Source organism: Brassica rapa, chromosome A08, assembly GCF_000309985.2.
Source record: "Brassica rapa cultivar Chiifu-401-42 chromosome A08, CAAS_Brap_v3.01, whole genome shotgun sequence".
Classification (NCBI taxonomy): Eukaryota; Viridiplantae; Streptophyta; class Magnoliopsida; order Brassicales; family Brassicaceae; genus Brassica; species Brassica rapa.
In genome coordinates, this window is record NC_024802.2 from 12,543,747 (window position 1) to 12,564,202 (window position 20,456).

Sequence of the window (20,456 nt, forward strand, 5' to 3'; positions counted from 1 at the left end):
TAACTGTGTTACAGCCTATCCCTTTGTCTCTAGTCTTACACAGTTGATGAAGCTTGAAAATCTTTTGTATCATTGTGTAGTTATTTCTCGATTCTCTAAGAGGGGTGTATTCAATTGGGAATTTTAGGTGATTCGCAACAAAATGACAAATCCACTGTTTTTCAAACATGAATTTTAAAATCTCACTAGATTATGCGGGTAGATTTTCATTTTATAAATATATAACGGATACTATCCTAAAATTTTAAAAGATATGATTTACATTTTAGTGTTCTAACGTGTTGTGTAAATCTATAATATTATTGGTTATGTTTCTTATTCGATATTATTAATGTATAATGATTTGTTTTATACATTTACTTTATTATTAACTAGTATATCTCCCTTGCTATGCACGGCTATTATTTATTTGTATGTAGATATACACTAAATATAGTAGATATAAATTTAACAATGTTAATTTGCATTTTATTTTATTTGTAAATTGATATTTATAACTTACAATTGCATAATATAAAGAGCCCTAATATAAATCCTGAAAGTAAAATATTGATCTTCTTTCAAAACCAAATAAAAATTTATTACATATAAAACACAAATTGAAGAAAAACATGTGTTTTCCATAAGTACTATTAACGTATCAACCTTACTTTGTAGATAAATTCTATTAGTGTCTTTTGTCGTGTTTATCTCTTTTTTTTTTTCCTATGGATGCTTTTGTTATCTTTCACTATAACTTTTACATTTCTTCATTTTCAATGCTATACATGCTTTGACATTTTGTTTCCAAAAAAATCAGACAAATTTTGTTAAGCTTAGAAGAAAAGTAAAAGTGAAAAAGTATATATAGATCAAAAGTAAACAAAATAAACACATAAATAAAAAAATAAGGAAGACCAACCTGGTCACTGATCAGATTAGTAGGTGATATATGAGTCTTTTTCATTTTTCCTCTCACCTGAATTTCTCCAGCTCCATTTGTTGTCTTCTAATGATCATCATTTTTTCTCTTGTGGCACTTCTCAAATTTCTGAAAGATTTTGTACGTGTGCTTTACGGCGAGTGTCTATTATTCTCCTTCTCTTTTTTTTTGTGTGTCCTTCTCTTTTTTTTGTGTGCACATAACCACACAAAATAAGAACTTCCAAAAAATCGAGAATTTATTTAATCTATTTTGAAAATGACATCGACTTCGTTTACTTGCGTTATCACTTTCACCCAGCATGTAGCAAAATGTTTATGAAAAAAGCTATCAGTAGATTATAAAAGAAAAGGTCGATGAAAAAAAAAAATTCAACATGACGCAATTTAGGATTTGAGGAGGAAGAGTTTGAGTGTTTTTAGAGTTAATAACCTGGACACTACTAACGTTCATCAGCCAATTTTGGAGTACGATTGGCCTACCCGTTTGAAGCCTATTGTTGTGCCACCGTGGGTTTGCCAGAGATTTCGTTGATATTGATCCACCATTCGATACTATGGATACGGTTAATAAAATTTTCAATCTATCTGTTTAAAATTGCAATTTCACACTTTAGACAGAGAGTTAGAAGCTGTTACAAAGAATATTAGGAGATGAATTTGAGTAAAAGCTCTGTGAGTTAAATTTTTATCTAAACAAAAGATTACCGTTTCCGAAGATCGTGAGATGATGGTTTAGTGTGAGGAATATTAGGAATTTTAATTTTTTTTTATAGAAAAGATTAGTTGAGATAAGCACACGAAACTGTTTTGTATTTTTTTTTGCATTTATGTTTTTAAAATTTGTAAAACATATGACATGTGTCAGATTTCTATTTGTTAGGCGACTTGCGCTTTAGTATATAAGGTATTGTGATTATATATTAATATATTTTCAAGTTTTGTGAAATAAATTCTTAATATGAAATAAAAAAATTGAGAATCTCCTTCATTTTTTCTAATTTTTACAAACTGAATACAATACATTTTAAATTTTTATTTAGTTATACTATAGACCTGATATTTTTTTAGCCTAATTTATATTTATATGTTATAATAATACTATATTATTAATTATGAAATCAATCGCTGCATTAATTTAAAAATATTTTAATATTTTATTAAGATTTTGTTAAATTTTTTCCAACATAATTTGTTATAAGTAAAAATAAAATTTAAATTTACAGGTAAAATTCATTTATTAATATCTATATAAATTATAAGAATTTTTAGAAATATTATATATTAAATCAATTAACTTAAAAATTTATTGATGAAATAGACCTAGTATGAATTTTTATGGTATTTCTTGTACTAATGTAGATATAGAATATAATTATAAAATTTGAAAAATATCATACACTTTTATTTTATTTTGTTTTATAATAAAATTTTATTTAAATTAATGTATAATAGTATATATTATTAATTACGAAATTAATCAATGGTATTAATTTAAATAAAATATTTTAAAATTTTAGAAAGATTTTGTTAGATTTTTTTCTCAACATTTAGTTATAATTAAAAATAAAATTTAAATTTACAGTTAAAATTGATTTATTATTAATATCTTTATATATTCATAGATTAATGTAAATAATTAAATAAATATAATTAATGAAATAGACCTAATAAGACTAGTGTCACTTTTTTATGGTAGATAAAAATGGTACTTCTCTTTTAATAGATAAGATTTAAAATTCAGTGTTATTAAACTTGACATTTTATAAACTACTTTCAAATCCAGTGTTATTGAAAATATTTTATTGTGGAGTTTCAAAGTTTTCAAGTGATTTTAGAGTGTTTGGGTGAAGCTTTTTAGTTAAAAAATCTAAAACTCAAATCATTTGAATCTCTGCAATTCAGTGAAATTATCTAAAACTTCATTAAAAATCAAATCACCTCAAATTTTAGATTGAATACACCCCCCTTAGATTTATGTCAAATTCAAGAAATTAGAAGTATCTAAAGTACTGTTGTAGGCATGTGGAATAGGTGCTCTGATCCCCTTTATATTAATCATGGAGCATTATAACATGTTTTCGTAGTCACGTGTTATCACTAAGATGATTCTTAGAATATTTTTAAAAAAAGTTGGTCCATATAAATATATATTATATTTTTTTTATTAAATTAACTATGAAATTGATTAGTAGTATACAAAAGAAAGTACTCAATTCTTTCCTTAAATAAAGCTACACAATTACCAAATATGATTAACATATATATGACAATTAATGATTATGAATAATACATATTTGATAACAATTTTTGTATCCTCTCTATTTTTGTTTAATTTTATATTATTAAAAGAAATTAAACAGCATATAATAATAAAAAATTAGATTTTTTCTTATATCTTAAAATTTAAATGTTTTAAAACGACTATAAATGACTAAAAATGGTGAAAATCCAACATTGAAAATTTTGTGATCAATGGTTTACCTTTTTTGTTCAGACAAGATACAAATGATTATAAATCATATGAATATGAAGTCTCATTAGTAGATATTTATATTATATATATATATATTAATCATTTAAATTAAATTATAAACTATCTAAAAATATACAAATATGGTATTTTGAATATTTTCATTGAAAAACTATTAAGATTTTAATATTTTAATTTTGGAATTTGTATTGATAAATCTCACATTAAAATTTTTATGATTAACGGTTTAATTTTTTGTTACAATAAATATACAAATGTTTATAAAATCTTATAAGTAGAAAATGTCAATAATAAATATTTATATTAATATTACTAATTTTTATATATGTAACATATAAAGTAAATAGAATGATTACTTTGATTTATTTACCAAAAACAAGATTGTAAATAAAAAAAAAGGTATTTTTTTATTTATGTGCTTAATCTAATGTATATACACATTATTTTTTAATTAGGTGGTTTCTAATATATTATTTGATCATGGTAATCTTACACTTTTCAAATCGAAGTGATTTTAATATTGGAAGAAATATATATATATATATATATTATTTCATTCAGATTAAATATTTTGGTCTTGGATTTTATTCTTAAAAAGCTTTTAGTGAAATATGATGACAAGATTTCAATCACCTCCTTTTGATTTTATTTGAAGAATATGAAATTTGATCATTCGTCTAATATTTGTTTCTCCCTAATTCTCTCTCTAGCTTTTATAATTGAAAGAAGGAGAGATTTGAACTATTTATTATAAGTTTTCTGGTTTATCATTTAATAAATCAAACAGTTCTTACTTTATACATAGTTTACATATATTATATATATACATATATATTTTTTATATGTATAATAACTAAATCTCAAAAGTATAGGTTAATATAATAAGTAATTTGTTTTGTTGTTCTAGAATTAGATGATTTTTAGACCGAACTGGTGAATATATACTAGACAAACATTTATAATTCGAGTATGCACTTATATTATATAACATCTTGATATATTAGATTTGAACATTAACTTGTGAATATAGTTTACCGGTGATTTTCTTCAAAACTTTTATTCGTAGACATATATCTAGAGTAGAACTAATTTTTACAAATGTACATCTTTTTAAATTGACACTTATATAATATACCGAATTCACAAAAGAAGTTAAAAAATAAACAAAACTCATATTTGTGAAACAGAAACGAGAACGAAAGTACAATTTTATAGAGGTAGAAAATGAAATCACTTTTGGAGAGTCAATAGTAGACAAATCGAGAGCAGAAAACCTAATCCCCTTTCATCATTTTACAATCAAAGTACAATTTTGTTTTGTGCATTGAAGTCTTAAAATAATTAAAATGAGTTGTAATACGTTAACTCTTCAAACATGATGATACATTTAAGAGACCAAAATTTTTGTTCATCATTTTACAATTGATAAAGATTATAGTGTTGCAAAATGTTAAAACCATTTAATGAACAAACAATGGTATAAAAACCTCGCCCAGCGCATGGATTATCATCTAGTATTCTCTTATGTCTAAAGCTCTGTTTGTGTTACAAAATAATAATCTAAAGCTCTGTTTCGGTATTATGAACTGTAGTGTTGTTTAATAGGTGGTAGATTTGGAAGTTCTTTGACTTTACCAATAATTTAATTATGCAAATATAATATAGTTACAACAATAACATTATGTGAAACAACACTTGATTGCAAAACTAACAAAAAGGACATATTGGCAACAGAATAATAGTTATGCATCATTGACACAAAAAAAAATAGTTATGCCTCTCTCCCAAACCATTTGATACAACAAGCGGCAATACCCAAGATGCTGAAGGCCGCCACAAAGAAAAGGACGACGATTAAGTGTATTGTATCCATTTCCCTCTTTTTCTTTGTTCACCAAACTTTTCAGTCTTTGTTAGTTTTCTTCTCTTCTTCTTTTAGCCTACTAATCAATTATACATATAAATATATATATGTATTTATACATGTATGTTCATACTGAATTTACAATGTGGATAAGTCAGAGAATTTTGAAAAATCTAGATTTTCTTATTAAGAATCATTAATTTACTAAAATTGGAAATGTTTTGTCAAAAACAGAATATATGAAAAGTGTTTTTTGTATCAATTCTAAGGTCCAAGATCTTATATTTATTAAAAGGTTTCTATCCTAAAACATAGATACAAAAAATATACAATCATATCCAATCATAACTATTGTAGATCTGTACATATTTTAATATCCTCTCCCTCAAGTTGGAGGGTGTAGGTTTCGAACTTCCAACTCGACAGACAAGAAATGCTGGAAACACCTTCTTACCAAGTGCCTACGTCACAATATTAACAAGTTGCAACTTTTTTGAAACATGTTTTGTTGTAACAAAATTTCTCACGATCTTATCTCTTATGAAATGATAATTAATTCCAATAGGCTTCGTCCTTTCATGGAAAATGATATTAATTTCCATATGAATTGCTGAAATGTTATCACAATAAAACGTAATTGGTTTGTCAAAGCAGATGCCAAATGTAGTCAGTATATTTTTCAACCAAATAAACTCTTGAACTGTATCCGGAATTGCCTTGTATTCTTCCTCCGTCGACGAGCGAGAGATTGTGTCTTGTTTGAATGTTTTCCAAAAACCGGTAACCCACCTAGCTGAATAAATCAGGCCGTTAAAGATATCCGTATGATGGGACATGCTCCTCAGTCCACATCACACCAGACACTCAAAGACAACGGCTGCCATGCCTTAAGTAATATTCTCTATCATGGGTTTCATTTCAGATATTGTACACACGAATGGCTGCATCCCAATGCTCTTGTTTCAGAGCTTGCATAAATTGTGAAAGAGTATGAATTGCATATGAAACTCATGTCTCTTTACTCTCAAGTAAATCAATCTTCCAACTAAACGTCGATATCTAGTCGGTTCTGAAATCGTGCACCTTCAACCAACGCAAATTGGTGATCCTTATCCATCGGAAACGACGCAGGCTTTGAACCAAGAAGTCATACTTCAGTGATAATGTCTAGAGAAAAATTCTGTTGGCATAAGTAGATCCCTGAAGCATTATGATATACCTAAAAGATACTTTAGAAGACCTATGTATTTCATCTTAAAGCATTTAATCAAGTTGGCCATAAAGTTTTCAATAACCTGCGGAGAACTTCCCATCCACATAGATTAGTACATCAATCTGAATATCTTTACTCTCAAAGACGAATAGTGAGTAGTCAGATATTGATTGCACAAAACCATACTCTTTTAGTGCTTTTGTCAACTTGGCAAACCAGCATCTCGGTGTTTAAGACCATAATAAAATTTCTGTAATCAACATAATTTATTCTTGTCCTCCACACGAAAACCAGGTAGTAATTTCGTAAACACCTCCTCCATAAAGTCACCATGCAAAAATGCATTATGCACATCCATATGTTGTACTTCCAAATATCTGGCAGCCACTACCTCAAGAAAGCACTGTGGTCATTTTTCGCAACTGGTGCAAATGTTTCAGTAAAATCTTCTCCTTTTAATTGGTGATTACCAAACTTTAGCTTTATATCGTTCTATTGTTCCATCTGATATATTTGATACAATAAACTCATCGACAACCTAGAGCCTTACTCATATTTGATACAATAAACTCATATTCTTGTATCAAATATAGCAGATGGAATAATAGAACGATATAAAGCTAAAGTTTGGTAATCACCAAGTAGAAGGAGAAGATTTTACTGAAACATTTACACCAGTTGCAAAAAATGAGAACAAACTGCTTTCTTGAGGTAGTGGCTGCCAGAGATTTGGAAGTATAGCAGATGGATCTGCATTATGCATTTTTGCATGGTGACCTTTTGGAGGAGGTGTTTACAAAATTGCTACCTGGATTTCGTGTGGAGGACAAGAATAAAGTATGTCGATTACACAAATTTCTTTATGGTCTTAAAAACGCATTGAGATGCTACTTTGCCAAGTTGACAAAAGTAATAAAAGAATATGGTTTTGTGCAGTCGATTTCTGAACAACTCATTATTTATATTTGAGAGTAAATGCATTTAAATTCATGTACTCATCTATGTGGATGATTTAATCACCATGGAAAGTTCTCCACAAGTGATTTCAAACTTCAAGGCCTACTTGAGTAATTGATTTAAGATGAAAGACATAGGTATTTTCAAGTATTTTTTGGGTATAGAAGTAGTTTGTAATGCTTTAGGGATCTACTTATGCCAACAAAATTTTGCTATTGACACTATCACTGAAGCAAGACTTCTTGGTGTAAAGCCTGCATGCAGTGGAACAGAATTACTAACTTGTGTTGGTTAAAGGTGCGACGATTTCAGAACTGACTAGTTTGAAGATTGATTTACTTGAGAGTAACCAAACATGAGTTGTCGTATACAACTCATACTCTTTCCCAATTTTTGCAAGCTCCAAAATAGGAGCATTGGGATGCTCCATTCGTGTGGTACGATATATGAAATGGAACCCAAGAAATGGAATATAACTTAAGGCAGGGCAACCTTTGACTTTGAATGCTTGGTGTGATGCTCACAAATCTGCAAACTTGTGGAATAAGAATACTATTGTTGACTTTCTCTCTTTCTTAAAACCCTTTCTACCAAAAGTAGAGTAGTCGGGATTTCATCCGCCGTTGCCGGCGGCCTTCTCTCCAATGCTCCTATGTTTTTTCCTTTGCCTCCTCCGCTCCTTATCCTCCTTTGTCAATATGTCAAGACTCTAGTGAGCGGCCTGTCTTCAGTTCCCAGATCTGGGTCGCCGGTGACGTTTTCTGTTCGACGGTCGTCTTCTTCCGGAATGGCGATGAGGCAAAGGCGGTTTGGATGTGGTGAGCTAGTGTTGGCTCCTTCTCCTCTATCTTCGTGTCTCGGTTTAGGACAAGTCTTCTTCTCTGCTCAGATTGGATTTTGACGGGGTTTCAGTAAATGCTTCTGCCGGCGGTGTCATCAGAAGCTCTCCAACATCGTGTCTAGAGTCTCTGGCTTGGTGGTGCGTCGAGTTGTCTACGCTTAGGCGTCATCGGCTTGTTACTCTGCTCCGGTCTTTGTCTTTCAGTTCATGGCGAGATAACATACCATTAGTCAAGGAAGCCACAGCTCAAACCGGTCTTTACTCGTTGGGTAAACTCGCCATGGAGTTGATCCAGGGGAGAAGCCACAGCCAACACAATACGGGCATGTGCACCCACAATTTTTCAAAAAGTTGTTATTTTGTAAGGTAAAATTATTAGATAAAATAGAAAACTCTTTTTTTTTTGCACCCACTGATTCATCTTTTACACGTAGTGCACCCATCATACTTAATGTCTAGATTTGCCACTGAGTTGATCTGGTTGTTTTCAGGCATGGAACTCTTCGGTTTTATTCATCATTGTGCTTAAACGTCAGTGGAGATTGCGAGCGTGAGGAAATCGTCAAGAACTAGCTACACCGATGCTAGCATAAGATGTACCGGTAACCAAGGAAAGGAGGTGAACGCCACCTTCGAATGTTTACCATTATCGGTTGAATACGTATATTGATAATTTGAAGTTTACAAAACTATATATCTAGCAGAACGTGCTGGTATAGTGGTGGTTGAACGAAGCTAGAAATGTTACGTTAGCTGTAGATCATTTTGTTGGAATCACGTTTGTAATCAAACCTTGAATTCTCGTTTTGGACAGACTAATAAAAATTACTATTATTAAAAAAAAAGAATACTACTGTTGTCTACAGCAAACCAAATTACTAAAAGCATTAAAATAATCAATACGCGTGTTTATTTCGGTTTTTCTGAAAGCAAACCGAAACCAAGAAGACTATGTACCAAACAGAACCAACCCAAAAAAAATTGAATACCTAATCGAACAACAATTTAACCTATCCGAACCAAACCCGAAACCTTCCTAGGAACTGAACCATTTGGATTCAACCTTCTTCCTAATCACATCATTTGTTTTTCTCAAGAGCTTTCTTTCTCCACTTCTCCTTCTCAACAAAATCAGCATCCAAGAACCTCGAAACAAACCCCCAAACCCTAAAAACATCATCAAAATTCGTCATAAACCCTAACCTAAGACACACCACCGACACTCTCAAACTCAGGTTCTGTTTCTCATCGCTTCCCTTCTTGTCCTTCCCAATCCTACTAATCTTCTGCAGATACGCACATCTCAAACCGATCTTCTCCCTCTCCGCGAGCCTCTCCACTACCAAAGGATCAACCTTCTCGCCTTGCCAGTCAAAAACGTTGAACGAGATCGACGGTCCACGCTTCGGTCTGGTCTTAGGCCCACAGATTTTGACAAGATGCATCTCTGGTTGGTGAGAACCTGGGTGTTTTAGAGACGTCAACGCTCGAACCAGCCATAAAGTCAGAGACTTTAGCCTTCTACTGATCAGTACTAGACCCAGTGAGTCTGCGTCGTCTAACCCTCGAAACTCAATAATGGTTTTATCGTCTTCTTCTTCGACTTCAACTATGTCAGTGTGGTCCTCCTCGTGGTCCAAAGAACTTTCTCCAAGGGCATTTTCGTCATTTTCCCAAGCTGGTTCTGCTTTAACGACCGTGAGATTCGCTGGATTTGTGATGTGTTCTGGTGACAAAGCTTGAGAGCTAGATTTCTTGACGAACAAGCAACCAAAACCGGGACCATCGTCTTGACCTAAAACCTCTGTAAAAGAACATATGAGAAAGTCTGGTCGGAACAGAGAAAGCCCTAATGTCTCCATGTCTTTAGAGCTTAAAGCAGAGGTGTCTAGCAAGACATGCCACTCGTTTTCGTGTGCTAAACTCATCCACGAGTAAGAATACGAAGCCCCCGTGACGAGAGATTGAAGTGGAAACACAAAGAGTCCTCTTTTGTCTCTTCTTCTCTTGCTCCGAGCAATGTTCCTCTTCAGTTTCTCGGACACAATCTCAGTGCTCGGCCATGAAAACTCGGCTGCTTTGGGCTTGACACCCTTCTTCTCCGAGATTCTGATCATCTCCTCGACTGCTTCGTCCTCGTAGTTGTAGACCGTGAGAAGATTCGGACACGTTTTGAAACAGTAGAGTTCCGCTAGAATCTTGAAAGCCGAGGAACGGTCTTGAGTTAGAATCATGTGATATTCAGACTCTTCAAGATTCATAAAACTCGTGATTCTTCTCCTCATCCTGGTCTGAAACCGAGATTCTTCTGTTGCAAACGATAACAATTCTTCGCCGGAGCTCACTTGCTTGCGAGGCAAGGTAAAGAGGGATTGGTCCGAACCTGATATAGATTGGGAATAAGAGAACAAGGGCTGTTGCTGACCGGTGTGGTTTAACAGCACGTGGCTAGATGAGTAGGAAAGGTTCTGATACTCTGTAGTTCGGAGATGATCGGCTTGGCTGGTCTGCAAGTAATCTGGAAAAGCTGTGATGAGATCGTAGAAAGATGTATGGAGAGAAGGGAGAGATTCTTGGCTTGTGAACTTGATGTCTCTTGTTAGGAAAGAAGCTCCTGTTGTGATGAGTGAGAACTCGTGGTTTTCGTCTTCTTGTTTCTTAGTTATGGATTGTGTTGAGAATGGTGATGAACAGCAGCCATTGAAGCAAGCTTCTGAAGCTTCTTGTAAGAAGTGTGAACTCATCTCTTTTGTTTCTCTCTCTCTCTTTTGTTCCTCCCTCTGATTTGTTAAAAGGGTGTGCGACTTATTGTGAGTTTGTTGAAGTCAATGAGATTAAATAAAATAAAAAGTTTAAAAGTAATAATCTCCTAATCTAATAAGTTGCATGTGGTCAATAAAAAATAAAAGTTGCAGTTCTTTTGAAGAAATGAAACGCATACCTAATTTTTGCATCTCTCTTCAATCTCTGAACAAATGTTAAGACATCAATTTCGTTGATAAATATTGAATAGTAGTTTTTAATTAAAAAGAACAATTTAATGTACAGAAAGAACAGGATAGGTTGCTGGCTAGGTACACATTGTGCCCACGTTTCTTATGGTTTGAATGGAGTTGACTTCTAAATGGCTTCGTATTATTGGGTCACAGTTCTATGTTATTCCTATTCTAATAGAACTGGTAATGCGAATTGTAAAATATGTTGGTATACTCCAAATGAAAGAAAAACAAACATTTGCCGTAAGAAAAGAAAAGCAATCAAGACTAGTATTATTTTATGTATTAAAAAAATAGCCAGATGTTTATTGACTGATGACCACTAAAATTATATCCGGGAAACGGGGTCCACTAGAGAAAAATATAAAATCTAGATTCAACTTGCTTTGTGATAATTTTTATAAATATATAGTAATACAATATTTTCACTGATACAAACTATTACACTACTAATTCTGGTCAAATATGTGATTTAATCTTTTATTTTAAAGTATAATAATTAACTTATTTTGACCATATAGTTTGTATCAGTGGCGATATTTCATTACTATTCAAATGTAAATATGTATAGTATTGGCAAAAAGAATGTTTGAAATTTTGTTTAATATATAATACTACTTCTACCTCTGTGCTAGAAGTTACATAAGTAAATAACAATCGACATTCGACTAAAAAATTAAAATAAATAAATAAATAAAAATCGACAAAAGGTAAAAACTATGTCTAAATATAGGCGAGAAGGACACAAATATTCCTCGTAAATATTGTAAGTTGTAAAAAATGATAAATTTTTTTTATTATTTTGTAAAACAAAAAAAAAATAGGTGAAAAGGACAGAAAGTGGATGGCGTTTTCATGCACGTAGAAAGTAGAACCTCGACGGCGACGCGGTTTGGACTTGGTCAATCTATATATCGTGTTTACATTACGCCTTACGACAGTTATCACGATCAAACATCTAATGTTACGTGTCCATATATGTATCATCCACTCCTGACTCCACTAGCATGGGTGTGTCGATCTAAGATGGGTGGTACAATAAACTTTGTATTATTAATCAACCATCTGAACTTTTTGTACGAACAAACCTAACACATAGATATCTCGAATATCAAAAATTATATTCGTATAATGAATCAACTTTATCAAATTCTCAGAACGTATTCTCCTAATTACGTAGAAAGAAGCATATATAGTAACAAGATTCGCTAACAAAACAAAATCTTTATACCCATAAGGGGCGAAGCTAGACAATTTAATGAATGGGTGCACCTTTGATAATGAAAAAGAAATACGCATAAGAAAAGGATCGAACCTAGAAAAGTAGGAGTGCACAAGCTGCTGTTTACCCTGTGGGCTTACAAATATTTGATATACTGCATACAATTTTTTTTAATTTCACTGTGGGTGCACGGGCCCGTATACCTTTCAACCTGGCTTCGTCAATCCATAAAAATATACGTATTTATAAATGTAACATGTGTGAATAGCTAGAAATCTTTCGATAGATGAAATTAAACGTTTATAGATAAAAATTCAATCAGTGGTGGATCTAGACATAATTTTTATTATAGTCAAAACTATAAACATTGTTAATATTTTTACAAATTTAAATATTCAACATGGGTATTATTTAAACTCGATACAAAATTACAAATTAACAAAATTCATAGTGGGCAGCTGCGCCACCCACTCATAACATAGCTTTCCCAGTAGATACAGCATTATACTCGAGTAAAAACAACAATGTTATGGTTTTGCCCAAAACTTTACCCTCTGTTTAATAACAATAGCATTATGAATACATATATGTATGGAGACTCTGAATTATGAATCATGAGACAGCTATGTGGAGATTATAAAGTGCTATATATTTAGTAAAAATATATAAAAATAATAAAAAGTGAAAAATCAAGGAACAATTGCTAGTGGCGACTGACTTTTATTTTCAACGAACCAAATCACAAGTTTATAATGATTTATACATTTTGGCGGTATTATAATCCGTGTGGCATCCACTATGATCGCAAGGAAATAAACAGAAAACAACAAGAAAAAGTAAGATGATATCAAGAACACCAGTTACCAAGAACATTAACACAAGAAAAGTGCAAAACGATATTCAGAAACCCAATTTTTGTGTTCGATTATTAACAAATTTGACAAAATATTAAAATAGCTGATGTGAAGAAATATCAAAGACAATACATAATTATGAGTTATGACCAATTGTCTTCAAAACACAAGTTGTTGACTAATTTAAAGACGTGGTGGTAACCTGTAAGTAGGAGCGCTGAGGTCGATAACGCACTAATGTCCTGTCACGTGATCAATTTGTAATATATCTTTTGCCTAAGATGCAGGCAAATGGTCCTTTTTGATGATGTCTCTAACGTTTTAAGTCAAAGTATCCTATTTATTTCATAATTGACATCTACCTTTTTGGGTTTTGGCTCTATTTTTCTTTGTCATGTTTATTACCTGAATCTAATAACTTAATGTACCAGGACAAACAATATTGTTAAATAATCGAGTTTCATTTTGCTCATAACTACTTCATATATAATATAAAATAGTTATAATATTTTTTTTTACTTTTAAGAAAAACCCAGTTTCAATTTGCTCATAACTACTTTATATCTAAAATAGTTACCAATTTTTAAGATAATTTTGGCATTCTTTCCAACGAGACAATTAATAGATTTGTGAACTTTTTGGTCAATTCCACAACAACGGAAGTTTTTGTTTTCAATTTCTTTCGAGAAGAAAGTATATAATTTTTCTGATAACAAAATTTTGGAAAAATAATTTAATTGAGTAGTTTGTTTACTAGCCAATTAATATTTTTCTATGTGTTTATGAAAATAAAATATATTGATAAATAATTTTATTAAAATATATTATAAAAGATACTAAAATAAACAAATGCAAGTAATAACAACAATCTGATTTAACCTGTTTAAAATAAAATAAAAATGATTAAGTTCGACTTAGAGAAATATATGCAATCTAATATATCTATAAATAAGAAAATTAAAATCCCTTGTCTATATTAAATATATATTTTTATTTTCTATGCATACAAATTGAAAACAACTAAAACTTATAATTTTGGGTACTTGTTTATAATAAAAAAATTATTTTCTAGTGAAAATAAAATATTAATCAATTATTATAATTTGTATTATTAAAAATTTATCTGTGCATAGACACGTAAAAGTCACTTAGTATCAAAATAATACACAAAAAAAGATCTCCAAAATAGTCTATTGGTAACGGAAGATCAACATATGTGTGGTCTCAAAACTGGATTATGGACGATTTTCCTCGGAGGCCGATCAGTAAACAAAGGGAGATTTTTGCTAATCTTCGTGTTTCTTCGCTGATGGATAATGATGGTCAATGGAATGTAAATAAGCTTCAGCATTTGTTTCCCGAGAATGAGGTTGCTCGAATTTGGCATCTCCAGGTGGGAAATGTTGCGGATCGGGATATATGGGCTTACTCATCAAATGGTTCTTACACTGTGAAGAGTGGTTACAAATTGGCAGCTCAGGCTAAAGAAGTGGAGAAGGTACAAGCAATGAATTTGAATCCAGGTGTTCTGGATTTAAAGAGGACCATTTGGAAGGTTGCAACTTTACCCAAGATTCGTAGCTTCTTGTGGCACGCTGCTTCTGGTGCACTAGCGGTAGCAGAGAGGTTGAATACTTGGGATTTAAATTTAGACTTGTGATGCAAGATATGCAAGTATGCAACAGAGTCTATTGAGCATGTGCTTTTTAAGTGTTCGATGGCACAAGAAGCATGGTCCATTGCAGGTTTTCAGTCGCTCCCTCAAGTGGGTAACTTATCGGTGCTCGAAGGTATGTCTTCATATCTACACATGATGTCAGATGTTTTGATTCCTCAAGAACAGAGAAGAGCGATTCTATGGATTCAATGGATTATTTGGAAGAATAGAAATATGCTTTTGTATGCTGATACTCAGGAATCTCTCATCATCCAAGTCCAAAAGGCAATGGAGGAAGCTCGTATTTGGCATTAACTCAACAGCGACGGAGTTCACCAGAGACGATACATGGACTAAGTGAAGAAACGAAGAGATGAGAACCTCCCTTATCAGGGTATGCTCAGGGGCGGATCTACAGTAGCAGGAACGGGGGCACGTGCCCCCGACTACTTTTCAAATATTATTTACGAGCAACTAGTTAGGTGACACTATTTATTTTGATGGAACAATTGGTTAAGATGCCCCGGGTTACGTTCAGCTTTCAGTGTTCGAACTTCGAGTCCAACACCTATCTTTTTCTTCCTCGTTTTATCTCTTGCTGTATAATTAATGTCTTGTCCACTTTTACAATTTGTTTTGTGCCCCGTCAAATAATTGATCTGGATCCGCCATTGGGTATGCTAAATGCAACTTTCATTCCAATTGGAGGAATGCTTCACTTCATAGTGGAGTGGCTTATATCGTGCGAGACCAGAAAGGTAATGTACTTCATCATGCAAGAGATGCCATCACTTTCTCTCCAAACAGAATGACTTCTTAGTTCCGCTGTCTGGTATGGGCTCTAAAAAGCATGAACGATCTTTGGGGTGTTTGCATCTGATTTTTCGGGAGGTTACTGATGCTGTGATGAAACCTTCAGATTGGCCTCGTTATCAGGTTTTACTTCAAGAGATTAACAACTTATGTGCCCTGTTCAGTTCGTTTGCCTTTGAAACATAATCAGCATCTTCCAATCAGATTGCAAATAGTGTCCTCCGATCTTATTTGGCGTTAGGAGGACTTGCTGGCTGCATCAAAGGATTTTAAGAGAAACAGTTTAGATTAGCTCATAGACGTTATTACGGTTGAGCTTTTTCTTTTTGTTTCCCTTGTGTCTCCATTTTTATGTTCCCCTTGTGACTTTGAGCTTAGTTCTATCCAATTTCTAATGCAGTTAAAAAAAAATAGTTATTTTAACATCTATAATCACTACAAGAAAACAGCGGCATACTGAGGGAAAAAATCGTTGGTATGTCGTCGGAATAACGCTATTCCGACGACATACCGACGAAAAAAGTCCTCGGCAATAACTCCTCGGAAATTCATATTTCCTCGGAAATCCCTCGGAAATTTTCGACAGAATTCCGAGGAAATGAATTTCCGAGGAAATTCCGAGGACCACAAGTTCGTCGGAAAGTCCTCGGAATATTCTGAGGAAGATGTCGTCGGAATATCCCGAGGGATACACTTCCTCGGAATATTTCCAAAATTAAAAAAAAAAAAATTATAAATTTATTTTTTAAAATTGAAATTCGAAAATATAAAATTAAAATTGAAATAGAAAACATATTTAAAATACAAAAATAATAAAATATTTTTTATAAAAAAAAAATGTTTTATAAATACAAAATTAGTTTTAATAAATATAAATATTTTTATAAATATGAAATCATCTTTTTATAAATACAGAATAGTATTTATAAATACAAAAAATAATAAAATAGTGTTTATAAATCAAAAAAATGTTTTATAAATACAAAATTAGTTTTAATAAATATAAATATTTTTATAGATATGAAATCATCTTTTTATAAATACAAAATAGTTTCTATAAATACAAAAAATAATAAAATAGTGTTTATAAATCAAAAAATGTTTTATAAAAACAAAATTAGTTTTATAAATATAAATATTTTTATAGATATGAAATCATCTTTTTATAAATACAAAATAGTTTTTAAATACAAAAACTAATAAAATAGTGTTTATAAATCAAAAAATGTTTTATAAATACAAAATTAGTTTTAATAAATATAAATATTTTTATAAATATGAAATCATCTTTTATAAATCCAAAAATCGAATTTATATACAAAAAACGTTTTGTATATTTAAAAATAGTTTTTATAAATACAAAAATAATAAAATAGTGTTTATAAATCAAAAAAATGTTCTATAAATACAAAATACAAAAAAATGTTTTATAAATACAAAATTAGTTTTATAAATATAAATAATTATAGATATGAAATCATCTTTTTATAAATACAAAATAGTTTTTATAAATACAAAAACTAATAAAATAGTGTTTATAAATCAAAAAAATGTTTTATAAATACAAAATTAGTTTTAATAAATATAAATATTTTTATAAATATGAAATCATCTTTTATAAATCCAAAAATAGAATTTATATACAAAAAACATTTTGTAAAATCCAAAATCGATTTTATAAATATAAAAATAAAAAAAAATTAATAAAAAAGTTCTAAATCAATTCAACACAACAAATTATCCAACCAAATCACAATTCTAAACCTATTACACAACCAAATCACAATCCTAACCAATCACCCTAACAAAAATCTAACAAAAAACTTCTAAAATCATCAAATCTACTTAAAAACCTAACAAATAGAACCTAAGAGAGTGGGATAGGGTCCTTACATGATTTGTGTAGGAATAGAGAGGATTCGCCGGAGAGATCGTCGCGAGAGAAGGGGGAAATCGCCGGAAAAAGAGAGAGATCGCCGGAGGAAGAAGAGAGAAATGGGGGAAGAAGAAGTGTTGCGTGTCTATAAAACCTAGGGTCCGACGGAAACTATCCGTCGGAATTTCCTTGGTATTTTCAATTTCAATTTTCGCAAAATATTTGGCGGCTTGTTTGCCCGGTTAAATGAAAATATTCCGAGGAAATTCCGACGGCCACTTAAATATCCATCGGAATTTCCTCGGAATATTCCGAGGAAATTCCAAGGAAAACATGTTTGGGGTTTTAAAACATCAAACTTTTTTTGCTCTATATCATTTCTTATACAAATGCAATGCATACCATTGAGGAATCTTTGTATAGATGATCATAAACCATGAAATAACAAAATTTCAAAACGAATTGTAAGTATTCCCTTTACCGTTCATTAAAGTGTATAAGTGTTTCTCTTATGTTGTGGGGATTTCGTTCATACAATCGGAAAAGTGTTTATTATAGGGTAAGAAACAAATTTTTGACTTCATAATCAGTCTAAGACACTTAATAAGAGTTATATAAGTGTTATTCAAACTGCAAAACGTTGTTTTCGGTTTAAAAACCCTACTTCCTCGGAAAAGCCTCAGAATATTCCGAGGAAATTCCGAGGAAAAACAAGTGTTCCTCGGAATTTTCTCGGAATATTCCGAGGAAATTCTGAGGAAAAACAAGTGTTCCTCGGAATTTCGTCGGAATATTCCGAGGAACACATGTTTGGGGTTTCAAAACATCAAATTTTTTTGCCCTATATCATTTCTTATACAAATGCAATGCATACCATTGAGGAATCTTTGTATAGATGATCATAAACCATGAAATAACAAAACTTCAAAACGAATTGTAAGTATTCCCTTTACCGTTCATTAAAGTGTATAAGTGTTTCTCTTATGTTGTGGGGATTTCGTTCATACAATCGGAAAAGTGTTTATTATAGGGTAAGAAACAAATTTTTGACTTCATAATCAGTCTAAGACACTTAATAAAGGTTATATAAGTGTTATTCAAACCGTAAAACGTTGTTTTCGGTTTATAAACCCTACTTCTTCGGAAAAGTCTCGGACTATTCCGAGGAAATACCTAAACCCTATTATCCCTCGGAATTTTCTCGGAATTTTTAAAATCCCCCAAAGGCTGTGTAGCGGCTATAATATATCCTCGGATATTCGTCGGTGTTTTCCGAGGAATATTATTTCCTCGGTATTTCATCGGTATATTCCGAGGAAATGCCGAGGAAACCGAAATTTTGGTTTTCCTCGGAATTTCCTCGGAAATTCGTCGGAATATTCCGAGGATCTCATTTTCCGTCAGAATGTCCATCAGAATTACGCTGTTTTCTTGTAGTGAATATAATATCTATTTTATGTAGGTTATTTTATAGATTTTTTTTGGGTATTATATTTTGTGATTAAAAAAAATCTGTGGAATGAACCATGGAAACCCAAAACAAAGTCGCCGGACTTGGGAGCCGACGGTTGAGGTATGTAGTTGTAATGTTTGTTTCATATGGGGGAAATCTGTAAACAGAGTACAAATACAAAGAGTTATAAGTAAAACAAATAGCTACGATAAACAGAACAAAAATGACCAGAGACGGAACTTGGAAGCAAAGTGACGTTCAAAAGCATGTCCCGTCCAAAGTATCCGGCCACGGTAATCGTCACGTCAGCAACCACAGTAGTTTAAGGCTCCGTCGAAAGCAAACATCCTTTATAAGTCCAAGTCCCTCTCGACAGCCTCGAGAGCAACGATAAGTTAACATCAAGAAACATTTCAGATTACAAGTGTATGAACTATTTAGGGTTTATATCTCGTTTCTTACCTTCAAGAACTTCTGCAGAGACAAATATGATGGGTCAAGAGCAAACTTATTGTGGCACATTGTACGGAAAACGAAGCTGAAGCTGAGAAGTATTCCGACACAAACCATAATCTCCGAGACCAACAAAATTTGCCAGCGAACCAAAACAAGTTTATGATTTTAGGTATCTTGGAAGACAAGATTAACAAACCAAAAATGTTGGTAAAACAAGAGGTTTGGTTACTTGTCCTCCCACTTTTAAAATGAAAAGTTGTTTTTAAATTGACTCCGGGCCTAGAGAGATTATGGGCATAACGAGAAACTTCCAATGTTAACCAAAACAAATCAACAAAAGGGGGAAGTTAAATGCAGGTCTTCGAAGATGTTACCGATATAGCTTCAAATGACCATGTTTACAGGTAGAACCGTGAGACCGAGACTAGCCAAGAAGATCGCAATCGAACTTGTTGACCAACCAAAGTAGTAAGTGGTGATGATACTAGATTCAGAGAGAAGAATCTCCATTGCATACCTAACCATGAAGTATATCAACAGTTTTTTTTTTTGAAGATTGAAGTATATCAATAGTTGAACCTGAAAATCGAAAAAAAAACAATCAATATAGCACAATGCATTTTCAGTTTCTCAGAGGTTTATTTTTACCTTTACTGAAGGTGTAAGTAACCTATAGGCAGAAACAATATATGGATTTGCAGGTGTACGTAAATCCTCTAGTAGTAATATTTAGTTAACAAACACATGCTTGTGACTTACACAACAAACTTATAGTTATAGCCTTATAGGTTCTTTATCTTGCCTTGTACGTATCTCGTAGCATTTCAATTGAAATGATC

The 20,456-nt window shown here is 31.9% G+C and overlaps 1 protein-coding gene across 1 annotated transcript; it reads right to left on the reverse strand.

The window, feature by feature from the left end:
* Positions 1–5,039: 5,039 nt before the first annotated feature.
* Positions 5,040–16,360, reverse strand: LOC103834275. The gene is made up of 2 exons (XM_009110348.3): positions 11,232–16,360; positions 5,040–11,070 (listed from the first exon to the last, which is right to left on the reverse strand). The coding sequence occupies exon 2, from the start codon at positions 11,032–11,034 to the stop codon at positions 9,370–9,372; it is 1,665 nt and encodes a 554-aa protein (XP_009108596.1). The 5' UTR covers positions 11,035–11,070; positions 11,232–16,360; the 3' UTR covers positions 5,040–9,369.
* Positions 16,361–20,456: the final 4,096 nt, after the last annotated feature.